This window comes from Salmo trutta, unplaced genomic scaffold, assembly GCF_901001165.1.
Source record: "Salmo trutta unplaced genomic scaffold, fSalTru1.1, whole genome shotgun sequence".
In the NCBI taxonomy this organism is placed as follows: Eukaryota; Metazoa; Chordata; class Actinopteri; order Salmoniformes; family Salmonidae; genus Salmo; species Salmo trutta.
The window spans coordinates 378,295-401,655 of record NW_021822690.1 but is presented as its reverse complement, the minus strand read 5'-3'; the positions used below and the strand labels follow the sequence as shown (position 1 = coordinate 401,655).

Below are 23,361 nucleotides of genomic sequence, written 5' to 3'. Positions count from 1 at the left end.
CTCCTCATGCCATTTGCACACACTGTATATAGACTTTCTTCTTTTCTATTGTGTTATTGACTGTACGCTTGTTTATTCCATTTGTAACACTGTGTTGTTGTTTGTGTCGCACTGCTTTGCTTTATCTTGGCCAGGTCGCAGTTCTAAATGAGAACTTGTTCCCGATCTCCTAGTTAATGTGTGTGCAACACTGCCCACAACATGAGGTGGAAACTGAGCTGCACTTCCTAACCTCCTGCCAAATGTACGACCAGTTAATTCATACTGTATGTTGTAGTCTGTCCAAGAGGGGAATCACACAATACTGACAGCATGTCATTTTATTAAAAAGAATTCAGTTGATCACATGGCAGTTTAAAGAGCAACATCATAATCAATAATCTACATCATAATTAATAATCAATAATCAATATCATAACATTCATAATCAACAACATCATGAGAGGTAAACAACAACAAACCAAAATTACTTCAGTTAAAGAGGACCCCTTCATCAAAACATGATTCAAAATACAAAAGAATGAACAGATGATTATAATAATACATGGATTAATAATGGAAACACTTCAAGATAAAGAATCTAAGAGACACTAAATAAGATAAAGAATCTAAGAGACACTAAATAAGATAAAGAATCTAAGAGACACTAAATAAGATAAACACATGAAGACAAAAGCAAATAGCAATACATTCTGGACACTAAACAGACGTAATTGAGCTAATCGCTTAAAATAATCAAAACCCCATGTTACCCAGAACCCCATGTTACCCAGAACCCCATGTTACCCAGAACCCCCATGTTACCCAGAAACCCCATGTTACCCAGAACCCCATGTTACCCAGAACCCCATGTTACCCAGAACCCCCATGTTACCCCAGAACCCCATGTTACCCAGAACCCCATGTTACCCAGAACCCCCATGTTACCCAGAACCCCATGTTACCCAGAACCCCCATGTTACCCAGAACCCCACGTTACCCCAGAACCCCACGTTACCCAGAACCCCACGTTACCCAGAACCCCATGTTACCCAGAACCCCACGTTACCCAGAACCCCACGTTACCCAGAACCCCACGTTACCCAGAACCCCATGTTTCCCAGAACCCCACGTTACCCAGAACCCCATGTTACCCAGAACCCCATGTTTCCCTGGTGGTAAAAACCAAACTAAACGGAATAATGGTGGTTGCAATCACTCCTTTTAGATTTCTTCCAAGGTTCTAGAAAGATAAACGAATTCTGAACTTGTTATTAAAATTATTATTAATAATAAAATAATACAATTATTATTAAATTAGAAGCACTTAAGGTTTGTCACCACATTTTAAACACAAAACTGACCTAAGATCAGCATGTAGGATCAGCTTCATTCTATTCCGTCCCCTGGGCTGCTCTCTCTTCTCCCGGGCCGGCTTCAGCTCTGGAGCTCAGAGAGACTGTCTCCATTGACATAAAGATCCATGCTGCTCACCCTGTTCACTCTCTTCTGCCTCCTGGTGGGCTAGGGAGACACAGCACCAACAGTCATCTCTCTCTCTCTCTCTCTCTCTCTCTCTCTCTCTCTCTCTCTCTCTCTCTCTCTCTCTCTCTCTCTCTCTCTTTCTCTCTCTCTCTCTCTCTCTCTACCTTGTAGTACAGGTAGGAGGTGGTGATGGCTGTCAGTAGGATCAGCAGCACTACAACGTGTCTGATGATGAAGGCTGGCAGAGGAGAGGCTGCAAAAACAGAAAACACCTTTGATGAAGGGGACTGATCATCATCAGATAGATCTGTGGGAAATCTGTCAATGACAAAGTTACAAGTCTGGTTCATGTTCAGTTAGTTACCTGTGACGGTGAGGGAGAGGAGCTCGCTCTCAGAGGAGAAGTTATGAGAGAAAACATAATTGTCATAAACACAGCTGTAGATCCCTTGATGGGAGTCATCTGCAGCAGGGAAGAGGAAGGCAGCAGAGTGATTGACAGCTGGCTGGGTCTGGGTTCTGTTGGAGCCGGTGAACGTGAGGAAGAAGGAGCCTCCTGGGTACTGTGGCTGAGTGGAGCAGGTGATGGTGAAGCTGTAGCCCCTGAACACATCGGGCCCCTTGTGGCCCCCGGAGACCCCTCCCATTGAGTCAGTCAGGGAGATATCAGGCTGGACCAGGAGATCTGTGAACAATAAAAGAGAACAAGAACAAGCCTCTTCAACTAGTTTCCTATAGATATGGCAATAACATCAGCATGTAACAGTGCTAGCCACCCTCCCTCACAGGGCAACATGAGTTGTGGGCCTACAGTCACTGAGACAACATATGTTGATATCAGGCTTAAGCAGGACATCTGGAACAAGACGAGAGAAAAAGAAAAACGTAGCTCCTCAACTACTTTCCCTCATTTAGATATGACAATAACATGACATGTGACAGAGGAAGTTGTATGAATGAAGGAAATCAGTTGAATGTAATTATAAAATCTTGTTATTACTTGAGCAGATCGCTGTGAGTCCAGGATAGAGATCATATCTTCTTCTACACTCCCTCAGTACAGTCTCAGGACCATCACAATGAACTCCAAACCCTCTAGTGGTGTTTCCAGGAAGAACTGAAACAGTGGAGCCACAACCCAGCTGTCTACACACTACTGCAGCTACATCCTCCTGGTCCCAGTCCTCAGCTCCCACAGTCCTCCACTCTCCCTGGTCGTACCGCTCCACTCCACCAGCACAGCGACTGCCTCCTCCCACCAGCCTCACATCATCAGGCTCTGAGAAAAGAAAAGAGAGAGACAGTAATCTTACTATTTTCTCACTAAAACACACCTATATTGTCTCTCATATTCTTCACTCCAGGTGAGAAACAATGTTGATTGATTGACAAACTGTTGCTTACCTGAGCAGGTGAGTCCAACAGCATTACCAGGTAGGCAGGTGTTGTGTTTTCTGTCTGAGGTGTCACAGTCCAGGAGAAGGGACTCTTTGCCTTTACACTGGAACTCTTTATCCCAGGTCTGACCCTCACCTTCTCCATAGAGCCCCACCTGTAGAGCTGCAGGAGCCTCACAGCCAAGCTCCCTACAGACTACCTCTGCATCCTGCCGGTCAAAGTCAGCTTCACACACTGAGGCCCAGGACTGATTGGACTTCACCTCCACTCTCCCAGAGCAGAGACCAGCTCCGTCCACAAGCCTCACAGACTCTGGAGAAAAAGACTTGCTTGAACATTCAATCAGTTTTGTTGATGACACTGTCAAGGACTAAATACAAATATAATGTTTAAATACATCTAACATCTCTCCCTCTATTTAAATGAAATAAAAAACACATAAAACATGATACATGGTAATATTGTATAATGTAGAAATAAATCTCTCAATATGACCAGTCTCTTACCTGAACAGGTCACATGATGATAATATTCACCTTCACAGTCACCAGGAAGTACTCCTACTAAGATACCAGGTATGCCTTTTATGATGACACACTCTCTAATAGAAGACTCATTTCCCTTGCAACTAAATAGTGTGACTCCTCTTCCATCTTCAATCAGAGGTCCACTTGATTCAGCTACAGGATTCCCACAGTCCAGCTGTCTACACACAACTTTAACCTCTCTCATGCTCTGCCACCAAAAACATAGACCTGACCACTCTCCTTCATAGAAAACTTCCACTCTCCCAGAACAGGAAGTGGACCCATTCACCAGTCTGACTGAGAGTTCAGCTGTAAAACAGCAGAGAGGAAAACACAGTGGTGAGGACAGATGATGACAGTGATTCTGTTATTCTAACAGCAGTAGTGCTTTGTGGTTGACAAGTATTAAAAGTTCCATACAACAGTACTTGTTATTGGGGTTTTAGAATGATTTGTATGGACACATGAATTTCTCCATGTGTTGGATAATAAAGTTGACGAATTTTGAACTGCTATAATCTCTGTAGATTTATACTCTTATACCTACCTGGTGGACTGACACTTTGAGCCTGGAGATCTGAGGAGAAAGAGAGGGAAAGAGACAGAGAGAGAGAGAGAGAAAGAGAGGGAAAGAGAGAGAGAGAGAGACAGAGAGAGAGAGAGAGAAAGAGAGAGAGAGAGAGATACAAAGGAGAAAGGGATGAGACAGAGGAAGAGAGAGACAGAGATTAAATGAACATCAACATGACCTTTCATGATGTGATGGGGAAGACAGGCTTATCATTGGTATGGTGCAACAACACCCATGTGTTCCCACACTATATATACAAAGGTATGTGGACACCCCTTCAAAATTAGTGGATTTTATTTCAGCCAAACCCGTTCTTGACAGGTGGATGAAATCAAGCACACAGCCATGCAATATTGGTTGTAGAATGGCCTTACTGAAGAGCTCAGTGACTTTCAACAAGGCACCATCACAGGATGCCACCTTTACAACAAGTCAGTTTGTCAAAGTTCTGCCCTACTAGAGCTGCCCCCGGTCAACTGTAAGTGCTGTTATTGTGAAGTGGAAACATCTAGGAGCAACAACGGCTCAACCGTGAAGTGGTAGGCCTCACAAGCTCACAGAACGGGACCTCCGAGTGCTGAATCACGTAGTGCGTCAAAAATGGTCTGTCCTCGGTCGCAACCCTCACTACCGAGTTCCAAACTGCCTCTGGAAGCAACTTCAGCACAAGAACTGTTCGTCGGGAGCTTCATGAAATGGTTTTCCATGGCAAAGCAGCCGCACACAAGCCTAAGATCACCATGGTCAATGCCAAGCGTCAGCTGGAGTGGTGTAAAGCTCGGATAACAGGAGAACACAACCTGCCGAATGCTTAATGCCAACTGTAAGGTTTGGTGGAGGAGGAATATTGGTCTGACGCTGTTTTTCATAGTTTGGGCTATGCCCCTTAGTTTCATTGAAGGGGAAATCTAATTGCTACAGCATACATTGCCATACTAGACAATCTTGTGCTTCCAAATGTGTGGCAACAGTTTGGGAAGGTCCTTTCCTGTTTCCGCATGACAATTTCCCAGTGCAAAAGCGAGGTCCAAACAGAATTGGTTTGTCGAGATCGGTGTGGAAGAACTTGACTGGCCTGCACAGAGCGCTAACCTCAACCCCCATCAAACACCATTGGGATGATTTGAAATGCAGACTGCGAGCCAGGCCTAATCGCCCAAGCTCACTAATGCTCTTGTGGCTGAATGGAAGCAAGTCCCTGCTTTAACGATCGTCTGTTGAAGAAGGGGACCAAAGCGCAGCTTTGACGACCCAGGTGAGTGTTCATTATACTATTTAATGATAAGAAACACTTTAACAAAAGAAACAAACGAAAGCCAACAGTTATGTCAGGTCACAATGTACAAAACAGAAAATAACTACCCACAACAACCCTGTGGGAAAAAGCTACCCAAGTATGGCTCCCAATCAGAGACAACAACAGACAGCTGTCCCTGATTGAGAACCATACCCGGCTAAAACAAAGAAATATCAAAACATAGAAAAAAGGACATAGAATGCCCACCCTAGTCACAAGCTGGCCTAACCCAAAATAGAGAATAAAAACTCTATGGCCAGGGCGTGACACCTGCAGCAATGATCCAACATCTAGTGGAAAGCCTTCCCAGAAGAGAGGAGGCTGTTATAGCAGCAATGTTGCAACATCTAGTGGAAAGCCTTCCCAGAAGAGTGGAGGCTGTTATAGCAGCAATGTTCCAACATCTAGTGGAAAGCCTTCCCAGAAGAGTGGAGGCTGTTATAGCAGCAAACGGGGGACCCACTCCATATTAAAGCCAATGATTTTGGAATGAGATGTTAGATGAGCAGGTGTCCACATACTTTTGGTCAGGTAGTGTACATTCCCCTTCAATGGAAATGTGTAACTCTCTTAGCCAATGAGTTTATATCTAATTTAATACATTTGATTTGGTCATTTTTTTTTTTTAATCATTAATTTCAGAGGTCGGAGTCAAGCCGAGCCGGACCAAGAGTGGGAAAAGGTTACTGGTCGTGATGACATCACTGGTGAGAAGTCAGTAATGAAAAGATATTCAGTTGACTGCATGTTAGTCTGTCAGCCCCCTCTCTCTGTTGACATCTCTCTCTCTCCCTCTCTCTCTCTCTCCCTCCCTCTCTCTGTTGACATCTCTCTCTCTCTCTCCCCTCTGTTCTCTCTCCCTCTCTTCCCCCAAGTCTTTCTCTCCCCGCCCTCATTCTCTCTCTCGCTCCCTCCTCTCTCTCTCTCTCTCTTCCCCCAAGTCTTTCTCTCCCTGCACTCATTCTCTCTCTCGCTCCCTCCTCTCTCTCTCTCTCTCTCTCTCTCTCCCGCTCTTCCCCCAAGTCTTTCTCTCCCCGCCCTCAATCTCTCTCTCTCTTCCTAACATATTGTGTTGGACCTGTTGATCTTGACTCAGGTAACAGACCTCTAGCATCTACACCCCTCCCTTCTCCTGCTCTTACATAACACCAATATTAAATATAATACATAATTCTCATTCATTTACATAGAGACATATACAATCAATCATTGACACACTGAATATACAACAGTCAGATGCATGACACCATCACAACTTAACTGACATTAGTGCCTGTCTCCAGATGGACAGTTAGGCTACAGTAAAGTACATTTACAGGTGATCACATCATTGTCCTTCTTTGAGACAGATTTCTCCTGTCTGCTTCCAGTTTCATGTTCTTTTGCTACCCCTGCAAATTATCATATATCTTAACCTGTTTGGGATAGGGGGCAGTATTGAGAATTTTGGAAAAAATATGTGCCCATTTTTAACTGCCTCCTACACCAACTCAGAAGCTAGAATTTGCATATTATTGTTCAGGTTTGGATAGAAAACACTCTGAATTTTCTAAAACTGTTTGAATGGTGTCTGTGAGTATAACAGAACTCCTATGGCAGGCAAAAACCTGACAAGGTTTCAAGCAGGAAGTACCCTGTCTGACAAGGAGTCGTGCGTCTTGCATCTGTTTATTGAAAAGTAAGGATCTTAGCTGTAACGTGACAATTCCCAGGGCTCCGATAGGCTCTCAGAACCCGGGAAATACCTGAAGGTTGACAAGGCAGCCTCAGGCTGAAACACATTATCGCCTTTGGTAAGTGGCGGCTCAGAGGACCTTTGAATGAGGCGCGTGCACGATTCGCTCCTGAGGAGAAATTTTATTCGGCTGTTTAGGCTCAATGCATATTCCCGGTCGGAATATTATCACTTTTCTACGAGATAAATGGCATAAAAATTGTTTTTAAACAGCGGTTGACATGCTTCGAAGTACGGTAATGGAATATTTAGAAATGTTTTGTCACGCCAATGCACCATGCGCGAGACCGTGATGTTGCATTCTGATAGTGTCTAGAACTCACGAACAAAACGTCGCTGTTTGGATATAACGATGGATTATTTGGGACCAAACCAACATTTGTTATTGAAGTAGAAGTCCTGGCAGTGTATTCTGACGAAGAACAAGCAAGGTAAGAACATTTTTCTTATAGGAAATGTGATTTTGGTGGAGGCTGACCTGGGTGGGTATCTAAATAGCTAGCCCTGTGATGCCGGGCTATGTACTTAGATTATTGCAAAATGTGCTTCATCCGAAAAGCTATTTTAAAATCGGACATATCGAGTGCATAGAGGAGTAATGTATCTATAATTCTTAAAATAATTGTTATGCTTTTTGTGAACGTTTATCGTGAGTAATTTAGCAAACTGTTAGTAAATTCCCCGGAAGTTTGCGGGGGTTATGCTTTTTCTGAACGTCACATGCTAATGTAAAAAGCTGTTTTTTGATATAAATATGAACTTGATTGAACAGACATGCATGTATTGTATAACACAATGTCCTAGGTGTGTCATCTGATGAAGATCATAAAAGGTTAGTGCTGCATTTAGCTGTGGTTTGGGTTTATGTGACATGATATGCTAGCTTGAAAAATGGGTGTCTGATTATTTCTGGCTGGGCACTCTGCTGGCATAATCTAATGTTTTGCTTTCGTTGTAAAGCCTTTTTGAAATCGGACAGTGGGGTTAGAGTAACGAGATTCTTGTCTTTAAATAGCTGTAAAATAGTCATATGTTTGAGAAATTGAAGTAATAGTATTTCTAACGATTCAAAAATCGCGCCACTGGATTTCAGTGGCTGTTACGTAGGTGGGACGAGTTCGTCCCACATGCGCCAGAGAGGTTAAAATATCAAAACATATCTCAGTAACTGTCACAAGTGTATATCAGTATAACAGCATCCTACCTGTTCTCCATAACAGGATAATCAATATCACTGCAGGTATCATATCTGTCTCTAACTGGGGCTCCACTGAGCTATACCAGCCTACTGTCTTGGAGAGTGGACTGAAGAGTGGGAAATACTGCTAGGCTATATGACCTCTATGTAATTAGTTCATTAGGACTTTGATGTGAGATAAACTTCTCAGCAACTTATCTTAGATCAGTGGTTGAACACACTACAGCAAACTGAAAAACTCCACAGGAAACTGCTGACAGAGCAGCAACCTTTCACACAGTGTGTGCTATAATATCACTTCTAACTTTCTACAGCTTGAGTTCACCTCTTATAGAATATTGGCTTAATGTTCCAGCACCTAAATATAAACAGTACCAGCACCCAAAATGAGTACTGATCAGATCTCATGTTAGAGCAGGAGAAGGGGGGGATGTGGTGTAGAAGCTAGAGGTCTGTTACCCAAGTCAACTCAACAGGTCTGATGCTATATGTCAGGGTCAGGCTGGGCTGGGACAAGAGAGGAAAAGTCAGTGATAAAATGATATTCTCGCTCTAACCCCTTCCTCCATCTTGTCCGTCACCTTCCCTCCCCTCTCTCTGGTTCTGACCATTACTCTCCCTCCCTCCCTCCCTCCCTCCCTGCTTCTAATACATATGATGTAAAGGGGAGGGAGAATGAGATCAGGAGAGGGGGAGAAGAGGAGAGTGTGGAGAAGTACATATGAGACAGTTTGGACCAATGTAGCCTTGTGGTTGATTAAAAGACTCCCCCCCCATCCACAAAAGGGGACATATTTGTTATGTGGTTGATTAAAAAACCCTGGGGTCTAAAAAAACACTAGGGCTGAGAGGGCCCTAGTGGAGACGACTGGCTGAGAGGGCCCTAGTGGAGACGGCTGGCTGAGAGGGTCCTAGTTGAGACGACTGGCTGAGAGGGCCCTAGTGGAGACGGCTGGCTGAGAGGGCCCTAGTGGAGACGACTGGCTGAGAGGGCCCTAGAGGAGACGGCTGGCTGAGAGGGCCCTAGTGGAGACGGCTGGCTGAGAGGGCCCTAGTGGAGATGACTGGCTGAGAGGGCCCTAGAGGAGACGGCTGGCTGAGAGGGCCCTAGTGGAGACGGCTGGCTGAGAGGGCCCTAGTGGAGATGACTGGCTGAGAGGGCCCTAGTGGAGACGGCTGGCTGAGAGGGCCCTAGTGGAGACGGCTGGCTGAGAGGGCCCTAGTGGAGACGGATGACTGAGAGGGCCCTAGTGGAGACGGCTGGCTGAGAGGGCCCTAGAGGAGACGGATGACTGAGAGGGCCCTAGTGGAGACGGCTGGCTGAGAGGGCCCTAGTGGAGACGGCTGGCTGAGAGGGCCCTAGTGGAGACGGATGACTGAGAGGGCCCTAGAGGAGACGGATGACTGAGAGGGCCCTAGAGGAGACGGCTGGCTGAGAGGGCCCCTAGTGGAGACGGATGACTGAGAGGGCCCTAGTGGAGACGGCTGGCTGAGAGGGCCCTAGTGGGGACGGCTGGCTGAGAGGGCCCTAGTGGAGACAGCTGGCTGAGAGGGCCCTAGTGGAGAAGGCTGGCTGAGAGGGCCCTAGTGGAGACGGATGACTGAGAGGGCCCTAGTGGAGACGGCTGGCTGAGAGGGCCCTAGTGGAGACGACTGGCTGAGAGGGCCCAATTGGAGACGACTGGCTGAGAGGGCCCTAGTGGAGACGGCTGGCTGAGAGGGCCCTAGTGGGGACGACTGGCTGAGAGGGCCCTAGTGGAGACGGCTGGCTGAGAGGGCCCTAGTGGAGACGGCTGGCTGAGAGGGCCCTAGTGGAGATGGCTGGCTGAGAGGGCCCTAGTGGAGATGGCTGGCTGAGAGGGCCCTAGTGGAGATGGCTGGCTGAGAGGGCCCTAGTGGAGATGGCTGGCTGAGAGGGCCCTAGTGGAGATGGCTGGCTGAGAGGGCCCTAGTGGAGACGGCTGGCTGAGAGGGCCCTAGTGGAGACGGCTGGCTGAGAGGGCCCTAGTGGAGATGGCTGGCTGAGAGGGCCCTAGTGGAGATGGCTGGCTGAGAGGGCCCTAGTGGAGCCAGCACCCAACACCCACCACTCAGCACACTCAGTACCTTTAGAACACTCATTACCCAGCACCCCCAGGACCCAGCACCACAACCCAGTACTCACCACCCAGCACCCACAACCCACCACCCAGCACCCACCACCCAGCACCCACCACCCACCACCAAGCACCCACCACCAAGCACCCACCACCCAGCACCCACCACCAAGCACCCACAACCCACCACCCAACCAAGCACCCACAACCCACCACCCAGCACCCACAACCCACCACCAAGCACCCACAACCCACCACCAAGCACCCACAACCCAGCACCCACAACCCAGCACCCACCACCAAGCACAAACAACCCACCACCAAGCACCCACAACCAAGCACCCAGCACCCAGCACCCACAACCCAGCACCCACCACCAAGCACCCACCACCAAGCACCCACAACCCAGCACCCAGCACCCACAACCCACCACCCAGCACCCATAACCCACCACCAAGCACCCACCACCAAGCACCCCAGCACCCAGCACCCAGTACCCCAGCAACCAGCACCCAACACCCAGCACCCAACACCAAAACCCAACACCCACTATGCAGCACCACAACCCACCACCCAGCACACTTAGTACCCTCAGTACCCTCAGAACCCTCAATACGCAGCACCCAGCAACCAGCACCACAACTCACTACCCAGCACCAAGCACCTCCACACATACCACCCACACCCAGCACCCAGCAACCAGCACCACAACTCACTACCCAGCACCAAGCACCTCCACACATACCACCCACACCCAGCACCCAGCAACCAGCACCACAACTCACTACCCAGCACCAAGCACCTCCACACATACCACCCACACCCAGCACCCAGCAACCAGCACCACAACTCACTACCCAGCACCAAGCACCTCCACACATACCACCCACACCCAGCACCCAGCAACCAGCACCACAACTCACTACCCAGCACCAAGCACCTCCACACATACCACCCACACCCAGCACCCAGCAACCAGCACCACAACTCACTACCCAGCACCAAGCACCTCCACACATACCACCCACACCCAGCACCCAGCAACCAGCACCACAACTCACTACCCAGCACCAAGCACCTCCACACATACCACCCACACCCAGCACCCAGCAACCAGCACCACAACTCACTACCCAGCACCAAGCACCTCCACACATACCACCCACACCCAGCACCCAGCAACCAGCACCACAACTCACTACCCAGCACCAAGCACCTCCACACATACCACCCACACCCAGCACCCAGCAACCAGCACCACAACTCACTACCCAGCACCAAGCACCTCCACACATACCACCCACACCCAGCACCCAGCAACCAGCACCACAACTCACTACCCAGCACCAAGCACCTCCACACATACCACCCACACCCAGCACCCAGCAACCAGCACCACAACTCACTACCCAGCACCAAGCACCTCCACACATACCACCCACACCCAGCACCCAGCAACCAGCACCACAACTCACTACCCAGCACCTCCACCCAACACCTACCACCCAGCACACTCAGTACCCTCAGAACCCTCATTACCCAGCACCCCAGCACCCACCACCCTCCACCCAGCACCCACAACCCAGCACCCATAACCCACCACCAAGCACCCATAACCCACCACCCAGCACCCACCACCAAGCACCCACCACCCCGCACCCACTACCCAGGACCCCAGCACCCAGTACCCCAGCACCCAGCAACCAACACCCAACACCCAGCACCCAACACCCAGCACCCAACACCCAGCACCCACTAACCAGCACCAGGCACCCACTAACCAGCACCACAACTCAGCACCCAGCACTCCAGCATCAGCACCTCAGTACCCCAACGTCCACCACCCAGCACCCAGCACCCCTACACCTACAGCCCAGCACACTTAGTACCCTCAGAACCCTCAGAACCCTCAATACCCACCACCCACCACCCCAACACCTACCACCCAGCACACTCAGTACCCTCAGAACCCTCATTACCCAGCACCCCAGCAACCAGCACCCACGAACCAGTACCACAACCCACTACCCACCATCCAGTACCCAGCACCCACCACCCACCACCCAGCACCACCACCCACCACCTACCACCCAGCACACACCACTCAGTACCACCACCCACCACCCACCACCCAGCACCACCACCCACCACCTACCACCCAGCACCACCACCCAGCACCCACCACTCAGTACCAACCACCCAGGACCCAGGAACCAGCACACACGAACCAGCACCACAACCCACTACCCAGCATCCAGTACCCAGTACCCAGCACCCACCATCCACCACCAAGCACCCACCACCACCCACCACCACCACCCAGTACACACCACCCAGCACCCAGCACCCACCACCCACCACCATGCACCCACAACCCACCACCCAGCACCCACAACCCAACACCAAGCACTCACAACCCAGCACCCAGCACCCACAACCCAGCACCCATAACCCACCACCTAGCACCCATAACCCACCACCCAGCACCCACCACCCCGCACCCACTACCCAGGAACCCAGCACCCAGTACCCCAGCCCCCAGCAACCAACACCCAGCACCCAACACCCAGCACCCAACACCCAGCACCCACTAACCAGCTCCAGGCACCCACTAAGCAGCACCACAACCCAGCACCCAGCACTCCAGCATCAGCACCTCAGTACCCCAACGTCCACCACCCACCACCCACCACCCAGCAACCCTACACCTACAGCCCAGCACACTTAGTACCCTCAGAACCCTCAATACCCAGCACCCTCCATACCCAACACCCAGCAACCAGCACCACAACTCACTACCCATTACCCAGCACCTCCACACATACCACCCACACCCAGCACCCAGCACCCACCACCCCAACACCTACCACCCAGCACACTCAGAACCCTCATTACCAAGCACCCTCACCACCCACCACCCAGCACCACCACCCACCACCCACCACTCAGTACCAACCACCCACCACCCACCACTCAGTACCAACCACCCACCACTCAGTACCAACCACCCACCACCCACCACTCAGCACCACCACACAGCACCCAGCACCACCACCCAATATATAACTGAGTGATTATCATACTAATTCTATAAATGTGTTTGAATAGGACAAGCTGAGACATTCAAGGAAAAGGGGAAATGTTAACCCAATCCGAAGATTCTCCACTGAGTCTATTTGTGTGCCAAATTCACATTTACACAACTACTACTTTCCAGAATGTTGATGTATAATATGTAGAGTAGAGTGGCATGGTGGCCAAGTGGTAAGTTGTCGGTCTTGTAAACCGAAGATCATGGGTTCAAATCCCGTCCGTGCCTGTATGAAAGACATTTGATATCATGGACCTGTGCTTTTATTGGAGGACTTTGCAGAAAAAGCAAGTTGTATCAATATTGCAACACAGCTATTATAGTAAGGGGATGTATCTCTATGGTAGATCCAGTACTTTACATGTATGCGGTCCAACGTTAATCCCCAACTTCTCTGTTGATTGTATTTAGTTGTTAAATTATCTTTTGCACAACTCCCACTTTCCAGAATGTTGACATTCTAAGAAGGAAATATATATGCTAAATCATCTGTTTCTGTAAACTGAAGCACATGGGTTCAATCCTTGTTCGACGTTTATGGAAGATAGCTGATATTATGGAAATGTACATTCATTAGAACAGTGTAAAGAAAAGGTAAATTGTATTGATATGAACACTGCGACCTGTATGCTCTAGTCGGCTGGCCCTCGCTACCTATTCATCACAGACCCACTGGCTCCAGGTCATCTATAAGTCTATGCTAGGTAAAGCTCTTCCTTATCTCAGCTCACTGGTCACGATAACAACACCCACCCGTAGCACGCGCTACAGCAGGTATATCTCACTGGTCATCCCCAAAGCCAACACCTCCTTTGGCCGCCTTTCCTTCCAGTTCTCTGCTGCCAATGACTGGAACGCATTGCAAAAATCGCTGAAGCTGGAGACTTATATATCCCTCACTAACTTTAAACATCAGCTATCTGAGCAGCTAACCGATCGCTGCAGCTGTACATAGCCCATCTGTAAATAGCCCACCCAATCTACCTACCTCATCCACATATTGTTTTTATTTACTTTCTGCTCTTTTGCACACCAGTATTTTTACTTGCACATCATCATCTGCTCATCTATCACTCCAGAGTTAATTTGCTAAATTGTAATTACTTCGCTACTATGGCCTATTTTTTGCCGTACCTCCTCATGCCATTTGCACACACTGTATATAGACTTTCTTTTTTTCTAGTGTGTTATTGACTGTACGCTTGTTTATTCCATTTGTAACTCTGTGTTGTTGTTTGTGTCGCACTGCTTTGCTTTATCTTGGCCAGGTCGCAGTTCTAAAGGAGAACTTGTTCTCCACTAGCTTACCTGGTTAAATAAAGATGAAATAAAATAAAAAAATAAACATTTTATTCTTTCCTAGAAAGGGGATGTAGCTCAGTGGTAGAGCGCATGCTTCGCATGTATGAGGTCCTGGGTTCAATCCCCAGCTTCTCCATTTAAAATTATTGCATTGACCCAACTCCTACTTTACAGAATGTTGAAATTTTAAGCAGGAAATAGAGATGTGCTAAATTATTTGGTTTTGTAATCTGAAGAACATGCGTTCAATCCCTGTTCCTACATTTATAGAACAGAAGTGGCATTGTTGCCAACTTGTATGGTGTCATTTTCAAAAACTGATGTTCATGGATTCGATCCCAGTCTGTACCTGGTTTATGAATTGCTGCAATTATTTCATTGTAGTTTCAATGGAGTGGTGTATATAAAAAGTACATTGTATTGATATTGCATTTTATCTGCAAATGAAATGGGATGGAAGCTCAGAGGGGGAGTGCATGCAAAATATGTACGAGGTCCTCGGTTCAATCCCAAGATTCTCCACTGAGTTTATTTGTGTGCCAAATTCACATTTACACAACTACTACTTTCCAGAATGTTTATGTATAATTTGTAGAGTAGAGTGGCATGGTGGCCAAGTGGTAAGGCGTCGGTCTTGTAAACCGAAGATCATGGGTTCAAATCCCGTCCGTGCCTTTATGAAGGACATCTGATATCATGGACCTGTGCTCTTATTGGAGGACTTTCCAGAAAAAGCAAGGTGTATCAATATTGCAACACAGCTATTATAGTAAGGGGATGTATCTCTATGGTAGATCCAGTACTTTACATGTATGCGGTCCAACGTTAATCCCCAACTTCTCTGTTGATTGTATTTAGTTGTTAAATTATCTTTTGCACAACTCCCACTTTCCAGAATGTTGACATTCTAAGAAGGAAATAGATATGCTAAATCATCTGTTTCTGTAAACTGAAGCACATTGGTTCAATCCTTGTTCCAAGTTTATGGAAGATAGCTGATATTATGGAAATGTACATTCATTAGAACAGTGTAAAGAAAAGGTAAATTGAATTGATATGAACACTGCGACCTGTATGCTCTAGTCGCCTGGCCCTCGCTACCTATTCGTCACCAGACCCACTGGCTCCAGGTCATCTATAAGTCTATGCTAGGTAAAGTTCCGCCTTATCTCAGCTCACTGGTCACGATAACAACACCGACCCGTAGCACGCGCTACAGCAGGTATATCTCACTGGTCATCCCCAAAGACAACACCTCTTTTGGCCGCCTTTCCTTCCAGTTCTCTGCTGCCAATGACTGGAACGAATTGCAAAAATCGCTGAAGCTGGAGACTTATATTTCCCTCACTAACTTTAAACATCAGCTATCTGAGCAGCTAACCGATCGCTGCAGCTGTACATAGCCCATCTGTAAATAGCCCACCCAATCTACCTACCTCATCCACATATTGTTTTTATTTACTTTCTGCTCTTTTGCACACCAGTATTTCTACTTGCACATCATCATCTGCTCATCTATCACTCCAGTATTAATTTGCTAAATTGTAATCACTTCGCTACTATGGCCTATTTTTTGCCGTACCTCCTCATGCCATTTGCACACACTGTATATAGACTTTCTTTTTTTCTATTGTGTTATTGACTGTACGCTTGTTTATTCCATTTGTAACTCTGTGTTGTTGTTTGTGTCGCACTGCTTTGCTTTATCTTGGCCAAGTCGCAGTTCTAAATGAGAACTTGTTCTCCACTAGCTTACCTGGTTAAATAAAGATGAAATAAAATTAAAAAAAGGAACATTTTTTTCTTTGCCAGAAAGGGGATGTAGCTCAGTGGTAGAGCGCATGCTTTGCATGTATGAGGTCCTGGGTTCAATCCCCAGCTTCTCCAGTTAAAATTATTGCATTGACCCAACTCCTACTTTACAGAATGTTGAAATTTTAAGCAGGAAACAGAGATGTGCTAAATAATTTGGTCTTGTAATCTGAAGAACATGCGTTCAATCCCTGTTTGTACATTTATAGAACAGAAGAGGCATTGTTGTCAACTTTTATGGCGTCATTTTCAAAAACTGAAGTTCATGGGTTCGATCCCAGTATATACCTGGTTTAAGAATTGCTGCTATCATTTCATTGTAGTTTCAATGGAGGGGTGTATATAAAAAGTACATTGTATTGATATTGCATTTTATCTGCAAATGAAATGGGATGGAAGCTCAGAGGGGGAGTGCATGCAAAATATGTATGAGGTCCTCGGTTCAATCCCTAGATTCTCCACTGAGTTTATTTGTGTGCCAAATTCACATTTACACAACTACTACTTTCCAGAATGTTGATGTATAATTTGTAGAGTAGAGTGGCGTGGTGGCCAAGTGGTAAGGCGTCGGTCTCGTAAACCAAAGATCATGGGTTCAAGTCCTGTCTGTGCCTGTATTTAGGACATCTGATATCATGGACCTGTGCTTTTATTTGAGGACTTTCCAGAAAAAGCAAGTTGTATCAATATTGCAACACAGCTATTATAGTAAGGGGATGTATCTCTATGGTAGAGCCAGTACTTTACATGTATGCGGTCCAACGTTAATCCCCAACTTCTCTGTTGAGTGTATTTAGTTGTTAAATTATCTTTTGCACAACTCCCACTTTCCAGAATGTTGACATTCTAAGAAGGAAATAGATATGCTAAATCATCTGTTTCTGTAAACTGAAGCACATGGGTTCAATCCTTGTTCCACGTTTATGTAAGATAGCTGATATTATGGAAATGTACATTCATTAGAACAGAGTAAAGAAAAGGTAAATTGTATTGATATGACCACTGCGACCTGTATGCTCTAGTCGGCTGGCCCTCGCTACCTATTCGTCACCAGACCCACTGGCTCCAGGTCATCTATAAGTCTATGCTAGGTAAAGCTCCGCCTTATCTCAGCTCACTGGTCACGATAACAACACCCACCCGTAGCACACGCTCCAGCAGGTATTTCTCACTGGTCATCCCCAAAGCCAACACCTCCTTTGGCCGCCTTTCCTTCCAGTTCTCTGCTGCCAATGACTGGAACGAATTGCAAAAATCGCTGAAGCTGGAGACTTATATTTTCCTCACTAACTTTAAACATCAGCTATCTGAGCAGCTAACCGATCGCTGCAGCTGTACATAGCCCATCTGTAAATAGCCCACCCAATCTGCCTATCTCATTCACATATTGTTTTTATTTACTTTCTGCTCTTTTGCACACCAGAATTTCTACTTGCACATCATCATCTGCTCATCTATCACTCCAGTGTTAATTTGCTAAAATGTAATTACTTCGCTACTTTTGGCCTATTTATTGCCGTACCTCCTCATGCCATTTGCACACACTGTATATAGACTTTTTTTTCTATTGCGTTATTGACTGTACGCTTGTTTATTCCATTTGTAACACTGTGTTGTTGTTTGTGTCGCACTGCTTTGCTTTATCTTGGCCAGGTCGCAGTTCTAAATGAGAACTTGTTCTCCACTAGCTTACCTGGTTAAATAAAGATGAAAGAAAATTTAAAAAAAGAAAATAAAACTCTTTTCCAGAAAGGGGATGAAGCTCAGTGGTAGAGCGCATGCTTTGCATGTATGAGGTCCTGGGTTCAATCCCCAGCTTCTCCATTTAAAATTATTGCATTGACCCAACTCCTACTTTACAGAATGTTGAAATTTTAAGCAGGAAACAGAGATGTGCTAAATAATTTGGTCTTGTAATCTGAAGAACATGCGTTCAATCCCAAGCGTTCAATCCCTGTTTGTAAATTTTTAGAACAGAAGTGGCATTGTTGCCAACTTTTATGGCGTCATTTTCAAAAACTGAAGTTCATGGGTTCGATCCCAGTCTGTACCTGGTTTAAGAATTGCTGCTATCATTTCATTGTAGTTTCAATGGAGTGGTGCATATAAAAAGTACATTGTATTGATATTGCATTTTATCTGCAAATGAAATGGGATGGAAGCTCAGAGGGGAGTGCATGCAAAATATGTATGACGTCCTCGGTTCAATCCCAAGATTCTCCACTGAGTTTATTTGTGTGCCAAATTCACATTTACACAACTACTACTTTCCAGAATGTTGATGTATAATTTTTAGAGTAGAGTAGCATGGTGGCCAAGTGGTAAGGCGTAGGTCTTGTAAACCGAAGATCATAGGTTCAAGTCCTGTCCGTGCCTGTATGAAAGACATCTGATATCATGGACCTGTGCTTTTACTGGAGGACTTTGCAGAAAAAGCAAGGTGTATCAATATTGCAACACAGCTATTATAGTAAGGGGATGTATCTCTATGGTAGAGCCAGTACTTTACATGTATGCGGTCCAACGTTAATCACCAATTCTCTGTTGAGTGTATTTAGTTGTTAAATTATCTTTTGCACAACTCCCACTTTCCAGAATGTTGACATTCTAAGAAGGAAATAGATATGCTAAATCATCTGTTTCTGTAAACTGAAGCACGTGGGTTCAATCCTTGTTCCACGTTTATGGAAGATAGCTGATATTATGGAAATGTACATTCATTAGAACAGTGTAAAGAAAAGGTAAATTGTATTGATATGACCACTTCGACCTGTATGCTCTAGTCGGCTGGCCCTCGCTACCTATTCGTCACCAGACCCACTGGCTCCAGGTCATCTATAAGTCTATCCTAGGTAAAGTTCCGCCTTATCTCAGCTCACTGGTCACGATAACAACACCCACCCGTAGCACGCGCTCCAGCAGGTATATCTCACTGGTCATCCCCATAGCCAACAGCTCCTTTGGCCGCCTTTCCTTCCAGTTCTCTGCTGCCAATGACTGGAACGAATTGCAAAAATTGCTGAAGCTGGAGACATATTTCCCTCACTAACTTTAAACATCAGCTATCTGAGCAGCTAACCGATCGCTGCAGCTGTACATAGCCCATCTGTAAATAGCCCACCCAATCTACCTACCTCATCCACATATTGTTTTTATTTACTTTCTGCTCTTTTGCACACCAGTATTTTTACTTGCACATCATCATCTGCTCATCTATCACTCCAGTATTAATTTGCTAAATTGTAATTACTTCGCTACTATGGCCTATTTTTTGCCGTACCTCCTCATGCCATTTGCACACACTGTATATAGACTTTCTTTTTTTCTATTGTGTTATTGACTGTACGCTTGTTTATTCCATTTGTAACTCTGTGTTGTTGTTTGTGTCGCACTGCTTTGCTTTATCTTGGCCAAGTCGCAGTTCTAAATGAGAACTTGTTCTCCACTAGCTTACCTGGTTAAATTAAGATGAAATAAAATTTTAAAAAGAAACGTTTCTTTCTTCCCCAGGAAGGGGATGTAGCTCAGTGGTAGAGCGCATGCTTTGCATGTATGAAGTCCTGGGTTCAATCCCCAGCTTCTCCATTTAAAATTATTGCATTGACCCAACTCCTACTTTACAGAATGTTGAAATTTTAAGCAGGAAACAGAGATGTGCTAAATAATTTGGTCTTGTAATCTGAAGAACATGCGTTCAATCCCAAGCGTTCAATCCCTGTTTGTAAATTTTTAGAACAGAAGTGGCATTGTTGCCAACTTTTATGGCGTCATTTTCAAAAACTGAAGTTCATGGGTTCGATCCCAGTCTGTACCTGGTTTAAGAATTGCTGCTATCATTTCATTGTAGTTTCAATGGAGTGGTGTATATAAAAAGTACATTGTATTGATATTGCATTTTATCTGCAAATGAAATGGGATGGAAGCTCAGAGGGGGAGTGCATGCAAGATATGTATGAGGTCCTCAGTTCAATCCCAAGATTCTCCACTGAGTTTATTTGTGTGCCAAATTCACATTTACACAACTACTACTTTCCAGAATGTTGATGTACAATTTGTAGAGTAAAGTGGCATGGTGGCCAAGTGGTAAGGCGTCGGTCTCGTAAACCGAAGATCATGGGTTCAAGTCCCGTCCGTGCCTTTATGAAAGACATCTGATATCATGGACCTTTGCTTTTATTGGAGGACTTTGCAGAAAAAGCAAGTTGTATCAATACTGCAACACAGCTATTATAGTAAGGGGATGTATCTCTATGGCAGAGCCAGTACTTTACATGTATGCGGTCCAACGTTAATCCCCAACTTCTCTGTTGATTGTATTTAGTTGTTAAATTATCTTTTGCACAACTCCCACTTTCCAGAATGTTGACATTCTAAGAAGGAAATAGATATGCTAAATCATCTGTTTCTGTAAACTGAAGCACATGGGTTCCATCCTTGTTCCACGTTTATGGAAGATAGCTGATATTATGGAAATGTACATTCATTAGAACAGTGTAAAGAAAAGGTAAATTGTATTGATATGACCACTGCGACCTGTATGCTCTAGTCGGCTGGCCCTTGCTACCTATTCGTCACCAGACCCACTGGCTCCAGGTCATCTATAAGTCTATCCTAGGTAAAGTTCCGCCTTATCTCAGCTCACTGGTCACGATAACAACACCCACCCGTAGCACGCGCTCCAGCAGGTATATCTCACTGGTCATCCCCAATGCCAACACCTCCTTTGGCCGCCTTTCCTTCCAGTTCTCTGCTGCCAATGACTGGAACGAATTGCAAAAATCGCTGAAGCTGGAGACTTATATTTCCCTCACTAACTTTAAACATCAGCTATCTGAGCAGCTAACCGATCGCTGCAGCTGTACATAGCCCATCTGTAAATAGCCCACCCAATCTACCTACCTCATCCACATATTGTTTTTATTTACTTTCTGCTCTTTTGCACACCAGTATTTTTACTTGCACATCATCATCTGCTCATCTATCACTCCAGTGTTAATTTGCTAAATTGTAATTACTTCGCTACTATGGCCTATTTTTTGCCGTACCTCCTCATGCCATTTGCACACACTGTATATAGACTTTCTTTTTTTCTATTGTGTTATTGACTGTACGCTTGTTTATTCCATTTGTAACTCTGTGTTGTTGTTTGTGTCGCACTGCTTTGCTTTATCTTGGCCAGGTCGCAGTTCTAAATGAGAACTTGTTCTCCACTAGCTTACCTGGTTAAATTAAGATGAAATAAAATGTAAAATAGAAACGTTTCTTTCTTCCCAAGGAAGGGGATGTAGCTCAGTGGTAGAGCGCATGCTTTGCATGTATGAAGTCCTGGGTTCACTCCCCAGCTTCTCCATTTAAAATTATTGCATTGACCCAACTCCTACTTTACAGAATGTTGAAATTTTAAGCAGGAAACAGAGATGTGCTAAATAATTTGGTTTTGTAATCTGAAGAACATGCGTTCAATCCCTGTTTGTAAATTTTTAGAACAGAAGTGGCATTGTTGCCAACTTTTATGGCGTCATTTTCAAAAACTGAAGTTCATGGGTTCGATCCCAGTCTGTACCTGGTTTAAGAATTGCTGCTATCATTTCATTGTAGTTTCAATGGAGTGGTGTATATAAAAGTACATTGTATTGATATTGCATTTTATCTGCAAATGAAATGGGATGGAAGCTCAGAGGGGGAGTGCATGCAAAATATGTATGAGGTCCTCGGTTCAATCCCAAGATTCTCCACTGAGTTTATTTGTGTGCCAAATTCACATTTACACAACTACTACTTTCCAGAATGTTGATGTATAATTTTTAGAGTAGAGTGGCATGGTGGCCAAGTGGTAAGGCGTAGGTCTTGTAAACCGAAGATCATGGGTTCAAGTCCTGTCCATGCCTGTATGAAAGACATCTGATATCATGGACCTGTGCTTTTACTGGAGGACTTTGCAGAAAAAGCAAGGTGTATCAATATTGCAACACAGCTATTATAGTAAGGGGATGTATCTCTATGGTAGAGCCAGTACTTTACATGTATGCGGTCCAACGTTAATCACCAATTCTCTGTTGAGTGTATTTAGTTGTTAAATTATCTTTTGCACAACTCCCACTTTCCAGAATGTTGACATTCTAAGAAGGAAATAGATATGCTAAATCATCTGTTTCTGTAAACTGAAGCACATGGGTTCAATCCTTGTTCCACGTTTATGGAAGATAGCTGATATTATGGAAATGTACATTCATTAGAACAGTGTAAAGAAAAGGTAAATTGTATTGATATGACCACTTCGACCTGTATGCTCTAGTCGGCTGGCCCTCGCTACCTATTCGTCACCAGACCCACTGGCTCCAGGTCATCTATAAGTCTATCCTAGGTAAAGTTCCGCCTTATCTCAGCTCACTGGTCACGATAACAACACCCACCCGTAGCACGCGCTCCAGCAGGTATACCTCACTGGTCATCCCCATAGCCAACACCTCCTTTGGCCGCCTTTCCTTCCAGTTCTCTGCTGCCAATGACTGGAACGAATTGCAAAAATTGCTGAAGCTGGAGACATATTTCCCTCACTAACTTTAAACATCAGCTATCTGAGCAGCTAACCGATCGCTGCAGCTGTACATAGCCCATCTGTAAATAGCCCACCCAATCTACCTACCTCATCCACATATTGTTTTAATTTACTTTCTGCTCTTTTGCACACCAGTATTTTTACTTGCACATCATCATCTGCTCATCTATCACTCCAGTATTAATTTGCTAAATTGTAATTACTTCGCTACTATGGCCTATTTTTTGCCGTACCTCCTCATGCCATTTGCACACACTGTATAGACTTTCTTTTTTTCTATTGTGTTATTGACTGTACGCTTGTTTATCCAT

The 23,361-nt window shown here is 45.6% G+C and overlaps 2 protein-coding genes and 10 non-coding genes across 12 annotated transcripts; 11 read left to right on the top strand and 1 right to left on the bottom strand.

Moving 5' to 3' along the window:
* Positions 1-1,113: 1,113 nt before the first annotated feature.
* LOC115183516 (scavenger receptor cysteine-rich type 1 protein M130-like) lies at positions 1,114-3,971 on the bottom strand. Its single transcript, XM_029744728.1, has 8 exons — positions 3,937-3,971; positions 3,369-3,698; positions 2,869-3,174; positions 2,465-2,743; positions 1,829-2,149; positions 1,629-1,717; positions 1,344-1,503; positions 1,114-1,222 (listed from the first exon to the last, which is right to left on the bottom strand). The coding sequence occupies exons 2-7, from the start codon at positions 3,592-3,594 to the stop codon at positions 1,417-1,419; spliced, it is 1,308 nt and encodes a 435-aa protein (XP_029600588.1). The 5' UTR covers positions 3,595-3,698; positions 3,937-3,971; the 3' UTR covers positions 1,114-1,222; positions 1,344-1,416.
* A 1,981-nt stretch (positions 3,972-5,952) lies between these two features.
* Positions 5,953-13,352, top strand: LOC115183515 (extensin-like). Its single transcript, XM_029744727.1, has 5 exons — positions 5,953-5,971; positions 10,328-10,779; positions 10,891-11,970; positions 12,236-12,550; positions 12,771-13,352. Exons 1-5 carry the CDS (start codon positions 5,953-5,955, stop codon positions 13,350-13,352), a joined length of 2,448 nt encoding a protein of 815 aa, XP_029600587.1.
* Positions 13,353-13,533: 181 nt separating this feature from the next.
* trnat-ugu (transfer RNA threonine (anticodon UGU)) lies at positions 13,534-13,605 on the top strand. The gene has a single exon. It is a non-coding gene; the product is annotated as a tRNA-Thr (tRNA).
* A 1,138-nt stretch (positions 13,606-14,743) lies between these two features.
* Positions 14,744-14,815, top strand: trnaa-cgc (transfer RNA alanine (anticodon CGC)). Its single transcript has one exon. It is a non-coding gene; the product is annotated as a tRNA-Ala (tRNA).
* A 467-nt stretch (positions 14,816-15,282) lies between these two features.
* On the top strand, positions 15,283-15,354 carry trnat-ugu (transfer RNA threonine (anticodon UGU)). The gene has a single exon. It is a non-coding gene; the product is annotated as a tRNA-Thr (tRNA).
* Positions 15,355-16,494: 1,140 nt separating this feature from the next.
* trnaa-ugc (transfer RNA alanine (anticodon UGC)) lies at positions 16,495-16,566 on the top strand. The gene has a single exon. It is a non-coding gene; the product is annotated as a tRNA-Ala (tRNA).
* A 467-nt stretch (positions 16,567-17,033) lies between these two features.
* On the top strand, positions 17,034-17,105 carry trnat-cgu (transfer RNA threonine (anticodon CGU)). The gene has a single exon. It is a non-coding gene; the product is annotated as a tRNA-Thr (tRNA).
* A 1,138-nt stretch (positions 17,106-18,243) lies between these two features.
* On the top strand, positions 18,244-18,315 carry trnaa-ugc (transfer RNA alanine (anticodon UGC)). Its single transcript has one exon. It is a non-coding gene; the product is annotated as a tRNA-Ala (tRNA).
* Positions 18,316-18,795: 480 nt separating this feature from the next.
* Positions 18,796-18,867, top strand: trnat-ugu (transfer RNA threonine (anticodon UGU)). The gene has a single exon. It is a non-coding gene; the product is annotated as a tRNA-Thr (tRNA).
* Positions 18,868-20,004: 1,137 nt separating this feature from the next.
* Positions 20,005-20,076, top strand: trnaa-ugc (transfer RNA alanine (anticodon UGC)). The gene has a single exon. It is a non-coding gene; the product is annotated as a tRNA-Ala (tRNA).
* Positions 20,077-20,557: 481 nt separating this feature from the next.
* trnat-cgu (transfer RNA threonine (anticodon CGU)) lies at positions 20,558-20,629 on the top strand. Its single transcript has one exon. It is a non-coding gene; the product is annotated as a tRNA-Thr (tRNA).
* Positions 20,630-22,307: 1,678 nt separating this feature from the next.
* Positions 22,308-22,379, top strand: trnat-ugu (transfer RNA threonine (anticodon UGU)). The gene has a single exon. It is a non-coding gene; the product is annotated as a tRNA-Thr (tRNA).
* The last annotated feature ends 982 nt before the right edge of the window (positions 22,380-23,361 follow it).